We start from the raw sequence: 10696 nt of genomic DNA on the forward strand, positions 1-10696 counted from the left end.
GCACTCTTTATTGTAGTTTATTTCTAATATTACAAACTTATCAAAATTACAATTAAATTATGTTACTTTGAAAATTCAACGAAAATGCCCGTTTATTTTGCTAAGTTTTAATTAATAATTATTTTATGCGGTACAGCAATCAAGCATGGCGGCGCCCATTGGATGCGCGTACTGATGCGAAGGTGTTACTGTAGCCAACTTTTGAAACCTTTGTGTGCTTCGTGCGCGTCGACATTTGTAAAGACAGAAATGACGAAGAAAGACAAACAAAGTTCGGTGCAGAGGACCAATGACAGTAGCATTGTTAGTAAGTGTTCCATGGCTTCGAAGGGATACGTGACGGACGACTTAACCAGGCTTTTCGTCGCCAAATGCGCTCGGAGATCACCTCTCATCAATCGCGGCTACTACGTTCGAGCCAAGTGCATGTCTCAGCTCTTCGAAGATTACTGCAACGCCTTCAGGAACAATACGTGCCAAGTCCTGTCCCTCGGCGCCGGCTACGACGCGAACTTCTTCAGACTGAAAGCAGCCGGTGCATTGCCCGTCAATTGTCGTTACTTCGAAGTGGACCTCCCGTTAGTCGTCGCCAACAAGAAAGATATCATCGAGAGTTCTGCCGACCTTCGTTCGCTAGTCAGTGCTGCCGTGACTTCAGGGTACCAGCCGCAGTACTGTCTTCTGGGGCAGGACATCCGCGACCTCGACCGGCTGGAGTCGGCGCTGCGGGCCGTCGGCCTCGACTTTCGCGTGCCAACTCTCGTGTTCGCGGAGTGCGTGCTCTCGTACCTGGACACGAAGCATTCCGACAGGCTGGTCGAGTGGACGTCGACCACATTCCAAGACGTGGCCCTGGCAGTCTACGAACAAGTGGAGCCGCACGACGCCTTCGGAATCGTCATGCTGAAACACTTCGAATCCCTCGGCTCGCCGTTGAAATCGCTGCGCGAGTATCCAAACGTGGCCTCGTTAAGGAGCAGGTACTTGGCGCGCGGTTACGAAGCGTGCGACTGCGTCAGCGTGGCCGAGTTCCTCGGCACGCTGGACGCGAAGGAAGTGCTGCGGTTCCAGGGTCTCGAGCCTTTCGACGAATTCGAGGAGTGGCTCGAGAAATGCGCCCACTACGCTTTCGCCGTGTCCAGAAAAGGAAGCGCCTTCGAGACTTTTCTTCCGACCGGATTCGTGCAGCGCGACGTCGCCTATGTGCCTGGAAACTCGACCCTACTGCAACTCGAGCGAGCAGACTGGACGTTGCACAGCGTGGACTCGAGCCTGCGCAGATTTGGCCACTCATCTGCTTTGACGACGGACGGCAAAGTGATCACAGCCTGCGGCTTCGCCGAAAGCGGTGGGAAACACTCACGCGTCTTCGAGCCCGTCCTAACCGACCCAGCAACCTTCCAGTCAGAATCGATCAGCGCGCACTTAGAAGGTAGACAGCACTCCGCAATGTTATGCCTCGACAGCGGCTGCGTTCTGGTAAATGGCGGCCGGACGTCACCTCTTCGAGCCTGTGACACCGACATCGTCTTGACCCCCTCCAGTGGATCGTATGTCGCCGAGAACTCGCATTTCGCCCGTACGCCCCCAGCAAGATGGAGACACACCTTAGCAAAGCTGAGAAGTGCAGAAGGCCGTGAAAAAGCAGTTCTGTTTGGTGGGCGGACACCGCGCGATGCTGCTTTGAGCGACGTTTACGTCCTAGATGTCGCAGAATGTTCGTGGAGCAAAGTGCCCGAAGGTGTAGTGTGGCCTGTGCCGCGACACAGTCATGCCGCAGTTGCCACGGCCGATCAGTCCTCCATGATTGTCACGTGTGGCTTGTCAAGCAGCGAGAAGCCTCTTAACTGCGTGTACAGTTTTGATATCGCCACGCTTACCTGGGAAGAACTTCCTGTGGACGGCCTTCTCCCTAGGTATGGTCTCTCTCGTGTCATGAAAGGGCAGCTGTGCAAAATGCGGACACAAGGACAATGAAAAGGACAACACAAACACTGACTAGTTGGCATTTGTATTGTCCTTCTCTTTTCACTTGTGCCTGTGTTTGTACACCTGTCTTTCCGTACCACGAATACCTACCGACTACCACAAATACCTACACGAATACCTACCGTCTAAAATTGTCTCTCTGTTGTGTCTAGGCAAGTTGTGGTGTTCATTTTGCTTGCTTCTTGTACACAAACATCACTATGTATCTAGCATGGTGTCTCAGTGGATGTGGCAGTCAGCTGCTCTGCACAAGGTCCTGTATTGGATTCCTAGCTGTGTTGGTTGTACTCTGAAGCGGCCACCAAGTGACAAAACACTCTCGTGTGCTCAGATTTTTGTTAAACAAACCCAAGGTGGTCAAAACTAATCTGGAAGACAGGTGTTGCTTAAGGATGCTAAACCACATCAGTAATCATATCCTACCATTTGACGGTCACTTAATGAGAGAAAGAAGATATGAACAAAAAATAGAAATGATCAACATTGATGTAAAGAGCAAGCCTTGTACAGTGTGGTTGCTGAAAACATCTGCTTCTTAAATGTAGCTCTATGAATGTACTCCCCCCCCCCCCCCCCACACACACACACAAAAGTTTTTGGAACATGGGATCCGAGTAAAATCTAAATTCCATCGCAGCCTGGGGACATGTCCTTGAACCGAAAGGTGATACTTCTCCGTACAATCGTAACATTCCCAACATACATTTCACACTCTGTGGTGAAGTCGTGTGACAATTTCACTTATTCTCATTTTCCGTGCTCCAAAAAATTCTGAGGTCAGCTTTATGCGCACATACCAGCATATAAGTAGCTGTCATTAAACATTAAACATACGGCTGACAGAAAAAAGGACCAGAAAGCATGTATGAGATACGCCTGCCAGTTCATACTTAGCATGCGCTTTTATATGCTTGCATGAAATCTTGCCCACACCCACTTCCTTCCATCCATCACACTCACTTGCACATTGACTCATAGAACACTGTTCTTTTGTTCTCTTTAGTATCATTCAAATGAGCATGTATCAGTTACATTACAACAGGAAACCAATCAGAAAATTCTCAAACAGAAAGCTTACTGAAATCCTAGTTCTGCGTCTTGCTTGGCCTGTAAGCAAATTGCTAAGCGAAGTTGGTAGTTGGGCCAAACCAAGTGGCACATGCTTAAGAGGAAGCTTTAGCTCGGGGCTCTTATCTAAATACATGGGAAAGGCAGAATCGTTTTTCTCGGCAACCACTGCACCAAATTTGATGAGGTTCGTTGCTTTTAAAGGAAAAAGTTAAAATGTAGTGACTGTTGGTGGCAAATTTTCTATTTATGCTGTCAATTTTTTAATTGGCAAAAATCACAAGTTCTCAGAAAACGAAACTATCATGTTTACAACTCTAACTCTGCACTAAAAAAAAGGCTATAAAATTTTTGTAAACTGCACCTAATAGTACATCTAAAGCGGAGAAAATTGATATATTACACATGGCTAAAAAAAAAACAAGTAATATGTGAGCAGAGCTTTTGCAAAACCCTTGTAAACAATGTAACAAATTCATGTCAGGTATAAATTGACATCAAATTTGTCCGCTTTGGATGCTCTAATGGATGCAGTTAACAGAACTGCAATATCTGTTCATGGTGCAGAGCTGCGAATTTCTAAACGTCGAGCTTCTATTTTATTATCAAACGCACCCATTTTTGAAAATTCCTTTTTTAAATATCGGGCCCTAAATCGAAATTCTGCTTCACTGGAAATTAATTTTCTCTCTCAAATTCAACAAATTTCATTGAAATCGGTTCAGGGGTTATCTCAGAAGAGCATTTCTGCGTGTTACATGTACTGGAATAGGCAGCATCAGAGTAGGGCCCAAGCTAAATCGTGCTCGTAATTCCAGTACATAACAGTGAACATCGGGCTTGTGCAGCAGGTGGAAGGATATCTTGGAAATGGTCACATGGTTGACTGCTAGAATATAATTCAGAACTGCTCATAACCTTCACATTTGCCAAGGTGAGGATGTGGCCAATTAAACACTATCACATACTCATCATCATCATCCCTTCCTAAGTCCACTGCCAGACAAAGGTTTCCTTTACATGTCTCCAATTACTCTGTCCTCCTTCAACCAAACCTGTTCTATGCCTGCGAATTTCCTAAGCTGCTTGAGGTCAAAGTAATGTTGAACAGTAATGTTGTTGTGATCAACTATAGCATCGAATCAAAATATTTAATAAGTGTTTACCAACGTTTATACTTGCTAAATGTTATCCTATCTTGTGCAAGAAGCATGTGCTATGTTTTACACAACTTCAAAATAATGTTTCAGTGCTCCTTTAACGTGTTGGTGGTTATGTTTGTTAACAACTTGGCATCACTGGCTGTTGCAGATTCGGCCACACTGCGCACCTAACAGGCCAGAGGACCGTTTTGCTTATCGGTGGAGTGAGCAGCAGGAGTGGTGAACCCTGCGGACTGGCGATCATAGATCTGGTTTCCATGGCTTGCAGGGAAGTGTCACTGCCAGAACAAGACCCGGAACGTCCCTTCATGACCTTTGGCCACAGTAGTGTGCTTATCGAAGATTCAGACAAAAGCTCGAGAATCCTCATTGTGGGCGGTGGAGGAAACTGCTTTTCATTCGGGACACACTTCAACCACAACGTTGCATCGATTGACTTGAGAAGACTATTGGAGTGTGAGATGTGAAGTGTATGTGACTTTATTTTGTACAGACGCACAGTAAATAATGTACAGGTGACATTTGCTCTGCCTGGACTTACTGCTCATTAGGACTTTTGCTGTCAGGCTTGTACTGTAGAATCCAAGAAAGCCAACGCTCCTCAAACATGGACCTCACATCTGCAGCTTTCATTCCCTGAAAGGCAAGCACACTTATTAGCTGTAATGTTAGTCATATCGAAGTCCTTCAGAGCATTTGCTGGTCATTAAACACCCGTTGAAACTTGCTTTCTCACTGCCATCTGTCCACCAACGACTTCTGTCTCTGAACCACTTATCAAACATGGCTGTAAATAGTGACTTTCCTGTACACATCATCTACCGGGTGTGGGTGTACAAAGCGTTGTTCTTCAATATCACTTACTAATATGCGTAACCATTTGTCATTTTTTTGTTGCTTGATTTCATAAGGGCATTCACATGACCCAGTCTCCTTGCAGGCAAATTTTCAAAACTGCTAGCAATGATGGGCCAACGTAACGTTCCCTATAAATTGTAATTGAACTTAAACCTGTGTCTAATGGCATTAGTTTAAAGGATTGTGCTGCTTGACGCCTTCAGTTTTGCAGACAATGTTTCGCATTGTTCTCAATAGTATCAGATAACTGATAAATGACATGAAGTCATCCACATGTTAGCCTCCACTGCCAAAATCAAATGGACTTTGGTGAATGCTGTACCACATCGATGTCACCTTGTACAGTCTAACGAAATTTCTTGTAGCGCTGTGGAGAAGTTTCATGACCAGGAGAAGCATCTAAGTTCTGGCTACATAGTAAGCTCCCCTGGTTGAAATTTACCCATCTTTATAGCACAAAAATGAGGATGGATAAGATACACAGGCGAGCAGCGGCTAACTGAGTCATAGTTGTGTGTATCAGGCAGCTGCCAGTTCCCAGGTGAAAGTATGCAGCCAGTTGAACTTGTGCAGTTGAACCCTTATATAATCAACACTGATATAACAAATTATCAGATATAACAAACCAAACATAATTTTTCCCACTGATACAGTGGCGCATCGACGGGGGCGGGGGGGGGTGTACATATGGTTATAATGAGTATCGGATATAATGTAGCTATTTTCATGTAAGATGCAACTTTATTATACTAAAGTTAATTGTCAAATTCTTGACTTATAGATCTGACTCTTCACTGGTTACTGATGGGTTTGCCTAGTTAAAAATGGGAATTGGGTCCTAACCTGCGTTAGCATTTGTGGGTATGTGTGGTAGTTGGCAGCCATCAATTATGCATACCTTTTCTTGTCCTCTTTATATGCTAGACGTCACGTGCAAATCTAACCCAGTAGACATTCGGCTACTAAGGAACAAATCCTACCAAGCTTCATGCAACAGTAAAGAACAGCTTGAAAGATTCACCAAACCCTTACCAGTAACAAGAGTGACTCTGCTTCCTCATCACTTTCAGCCCCATTTACGGTATCGCTGTCTTTTTCAAACTCCTGAGAGAGGGATGAAAAAAGAAAACAATTCAACTGTCCAAGGAAACAGGTTTTTGGAAGCAAGAACTTATCAAGTGGTTGCACTCTGAATATATAAATAGAAAAATATCTAGGTGATGGGATTGAATCCCCGACACAGTAGTTAAATCTTACCAGAACAAAATGTAAGAATAGTCATGTACTTAGATTTCAGAGTACATTAATTGATTCACAGGCAGTCGGCATCAATTAGGAGCGCTTCACTATGGCATCCCTCACATCCAGACAGTTGCTTTGAAATAAAACACGAGCGGCTTTGAAGCGTTGCACCTAGTAATCATGTTACAGACCTATTGCATCACTACAGCAAAGTGTGAGCTCGGTTTCTATGAACACCATGATGTCAGTAATCCTTGCCATGTTGCCTAAACCATTATTTTGACGAAAAGTGGCATCTTGTTTTTTTTCTTTTTAAGGCTTATTTTCAAACTTCACTCCATCGAAAACCCTTCTGAAGCTTTTTCAACCAATTTGCTTCATGTTTTAAGTGTGAAAACGCTGCACCACTGTCGGGCCAAGTCAATGTCGTCTTTGCTTTCCGAATCATCACTTTCTGTAGCAGAAGCGATGAGAAGACTAATCATCCTCTTCGCTCGAAGAAAACTCTAGTGCACTGCTTTCACTGTCAGACTTGAGCAGTGAGCACAACACTGAGTGAACACAACACTGAGTAAGAGGGTGCGGTGTGTGTGATAGCACACATTTGCTTGCCCCAAGCACCCGCCTTTTGAGGTATTCATATGCACTTCACTAGTGACAATATTCCTTCAGGCACCGCACACAAGCAGTAGGAAAGTTGAGAAAGCAAAGACTGAAAAGCAAGACACTGTTTTTAGATCTCGGTGACTTTTTCAGTGACTTTGCCCTTTGTTGATTTTGTCTGCTTACGGACCTTGTCTGTATGAACTTGTTGGAAGTAATTGACCTTTTGACCATCAGAAGACTTCCAACAAAAGTTCTGGAGACCGACAAGGAAAACTTTTTCACAAACAGAATTTCTTTTTCGTAAATAGCGATGCAACATTTGTAAAGCTGTAAAACAAACCCAAATTCATAGACTTTACAAAAAAACTTGAGAGAGATGGCAGATATGCACTTGTCAAATTAAAGCACCTGCAACCGTAGCTGTCGTTTACTCTACCACGGAAACAGTGGCAACCTTATGGTGAAATATGTCTGATAACATGTGAAGATTGCGAATTGTCTCAACACAATTCTTTTGATCTACTTGAACATTGTTCAAGCAATAGAATCTTGTTTGTGCTATAATAGGCTAGTTAAACTCACATTCAGAGCCTGCGTTGTGAAATCTTCTGGAAGTTCTAGGCTTGAGACCAGCTGTTCGACCTGCAACGAGGAGGTCAACATCATTACAGCTGCCAAACAAAACGCAACAGCAGCTGCGGATAAACATTATACCTCAGAAAGCATTTTGAGGTTGCGCACTTTTGCAAAGGACTGATTCCCTGACAGTGCCCCCTGGTACAGCATTCTGGAAGTAAAGAAAGAATCCAGGTATTCTCAGCACATAGAGGTCGAAAAGTATGTTAGCACAGGTTCAACAGGAGCTACTTGGTACTGACTGATCTTTTTAATATTAACGCAATAGCGTCAGAAAATCCGGCGTCGACGTAAGCATTGGCGTCTGTGGCATCCGTGGTGGAGAAATTCATCCCGAACCACCCCAACCACACAGGCCCTCCGCATGGCACAAGGGGTTAGTGAACAAAAATTTAACTTCTCAAAGTAAATCCTTCAGAAAAATCGTAAAGCACAACTTAACTACAACCTACAGACATGATAGCGTCGGATTGTAATTTAAATATACAAGAAAAAAGCCTGATAAGCAGCCAGGGATCTTTGAATGCTATCGCGTTCCACTCTTAAAGGCGAAGCTTATGTGTCCTCCAATTCTGATGGTGTGCGGCAGTAGCACACCCAGAATCTCTGCCAGGGAGGGCCTCGTTGACAGTTTGCCTAACAGCACTAATTTCAATTTCTTCACAGTCAAAAAATGCACTTTTTGCGCAAGTTTGCGAGTGTGCAAACGATTGCACATCTTCCATCTTAGTTGCAGTACTCAAAGGCGCAAGGAAAGAAAAGGGGTTAAACAAAAGGGGGGGTTAACTCGACTTCAAGGGGGGTTACAACCCCCCCCTCCCCACCCTTAGGTGCGCCACTAGTGCGCAGCTCGGCTCAAGCAAAGAACGCGCACGCAATTTTGGACATGCGCACGCCACGTGGCAACAGCAAACAATTTATAAAATAATCAAAAAAGGTCCTGAGCCTTCACGTTTTGATACAAGATAGCTCATATTGACCCTGTAAAGATGTCTTCCCAGCAATGCATTTCTGTTTAAAAGTGAAGCCGACTTTAAGGGGATCAATGTATGCTTGGTCTTTGTAAGCTGGCTTTCCCACGTGCGTTGCAGTGAAGCGTACTCATAAAAGAAAGGAATGCGAACAGGGCCGATAACGCTATCGCGTTCCACTCTTAAAGGCGAAGCGCTTAAGCATCCTCCAACTTTTTTTGCTTTTTGCTGTTATCAGTTATGAAAATGCAAGGCAACACATGTAGAAAATGACATGCTCAGACACAAATACGCTACCTCCAAGAGACAACATACTTTGCTTAAATAAGCTGAAGTTGAATAAAATATGAGATCGACACAGTCATGTTCAACGGATATATGATGAGTACAAGTACAGGAACAGGTATGTCCGCTACCTGACTGTATTCGAGGCAAATGGTTCGGTGGCTTCATGTTTGAGTGGCACCCATCGGCACACATAAAAACACAAACAAACGTGGGCATACTTTTACTGTTCATGCACTTTGAATGTCCTTTATTCAGCTGTTTCTAGCTTCACTGGAAAGCCAGTCAGTCTGAACTAAACAAAATGCAGCAGCTTCGAAATGCACCAAAACCATAGTGGTTTGGACATAGAACATAGTTTGAATTAATTGACCAGAGTTTTAATTATTAAAAACCCATTACATCATTTTTTTTCTTTTGCACATGCTTGTCTGATAGATACACCAGCAACGAGGGAGGCTGGGAAGAGAGATGTAAATAAGTAGTTATGCTGACAAGTACTCATCAGTATGTTACGTATGATAAGTACCTAGGATAAGTCTATTTGGTTTTGCTAACACGCCAACTTCACTTCATACTGTGTCCAGCCTAACTGCAAGCACACAACATGGAGAGTCAGCAGCATGCCTGTATCTTGGAGTGCTGCTTCTCAAAATCGTCGTCTTGTATCTTGTAAGCAGTGACAACAAAGAGGTTAACAACAGGTGCATAAAAACGTGTCACGTTACCTCGTCTTCAAAAGGCATGCGCCAGCCTTGAGAGGCAGGTTACCAACGTCACTCCGAGTTTCAAGCTGGCGTAAGCAGCATACCGAAAGCTTGTACCAAAGATCAGACGTCCAAGGTCGGACCAGTAGGCACCTGCAGAGGGCTGCACTCTCCTCTGGAATGCAAATAGATGAGGTCGTCGTTCAGGTGGCCTTACTGCACTGAGCGAGAATGCAGAAACAGACATTACTACAGCTCGTGGTCATGTGAACAGGCACACCTAATTCATTGTGGACTAGCAACGCTTTTTTACTAGTCAAAAATTCACAGGAGCATAGAAACAAAGTGATAAACAGCGGTTGAACGAGGAATGCATCAGCTAATTCCCTCTGTCGAAACACTGACTCCCGCTACAGCCTGAGGCATATCCCTTCTTATCTTGTTTACTAGTGCCATTCTTACCAGTTGCGTTTTTCGTCTGGTTGTATATCTCAGATTGCAGCATCCACACAGCGACCCTGTGGTCGCTGTTCGTCGCCAGTGTTTCCTGTGTAAGCCGAAAAGCAAGAAAACCACAACGATGTGAGTTTACAGAGGCGAACTTCGATAGGTACAGGAGACGAGAAAGTGGCATACCAAGGTATCGGCGTATTTCAAGGCTTCGTCGTTTCGGCCCAGTTTCAAGCAGCACCTGGACATTCCTTCGACGCAATCCCGTTTCACGGAGGTAGCGGACTTCGGCGCCAGATCCAAGCAACGCTCGTAGACCTCCAACGCGTTGCGAAAGTCGTTTCTCGCGTAATAATAATCTCCCTTGTACTTTTCCAGCATCATCTTCTCTTCGTGGTCGTCAGTAGTGGCGGTGAGAAACCACTGAAAGGATACGCCGTTATTTTCAGGTCAACGTTTCAAACATGACGCATTATAACGCTTTCCAAAGTGCTCTTGATTGGTCGACGCTCACCTCGCTTTCACAGATCTTGGCGTTGTACGAAGTTCCAGGCTCGCTACACCTGATCCTTGGAGAGTCGAAGACATCGTCGTCGAATGCAAATTCCATCGCGAATGACGAAGTAGCAGAAGCAAGAAAGCTGCCGAATCTATCGCGCGATTTGTCGTTTGCGTACACGCAGTACAGCCATACACGCACATGGAAAGTTGCGACTAAATT

At 44.6% G+C, this 10696-nt stretch overlaps 2 protein-coding genes across 2 annotated transcripts; one reads left to right on the plus strand and one right to left on the minus strand.

The window, feature by feature from the left end:
- Positions 1-12: 12 nt before the first annotated feature.
- On the plus strand, positions 13-4948 carry LOC119465949 (tRNA wybutosine-synthesizing protein 4). Its single transcript, XM_037726428.2, has 2 exons — positions 13-1916; positions 4369-4948. Exons 1-2 carry the CDS (start codon positions 163-165, stop codon positions 4685-4687), a joined length of 2073 nt encoding a protein of 690 aa, XP_037582356.1. The 5' UTR covers positions 13-162; the 3' UTR covers positions 4688-4948.
- Positions 4676-10690, minus strand: LOC125940565 (uncharacterized protein C8orf76 homolog). Its single transcript, XM_049656892.1, has 8 exons — positions 10490-10690; positions 10162-10398; positions 9988-10072; positions 9547-9700; positions 7641-7713; positions 7509-7568; positions 6111-6182; positions 4676-4856 (listed from the first exon to the last, which is right to left on the minus strand). Exons 1-8 carry the CDS (start codon positions 10583-10585, stop codon positions 4758-4760), a joined length of 876 nt encoding a protein of 291 aa, XP_049512849.1. The 5' UTR covers positions 10586-10690; the 3' UTR covers positions 4676-4757.
- Positions 10691-10696: the final 6 nt, after the last annotated feature.

This window comes from Dermacentor silvarum, chromosome 10 (assembly GCF_013339745.2).
Source record: "Dermacentor silvarum isolate Dsil-2018 chromosome 10, BIME_Dsil_1.4, whole genome shotgun sequence".
Lineage (NCBI taxonomy): Eukaryota > Metazoa > Arthropoda > Arachnida > Ixodida > Ixodidae > Dermacentor > Dermacentor silvarum.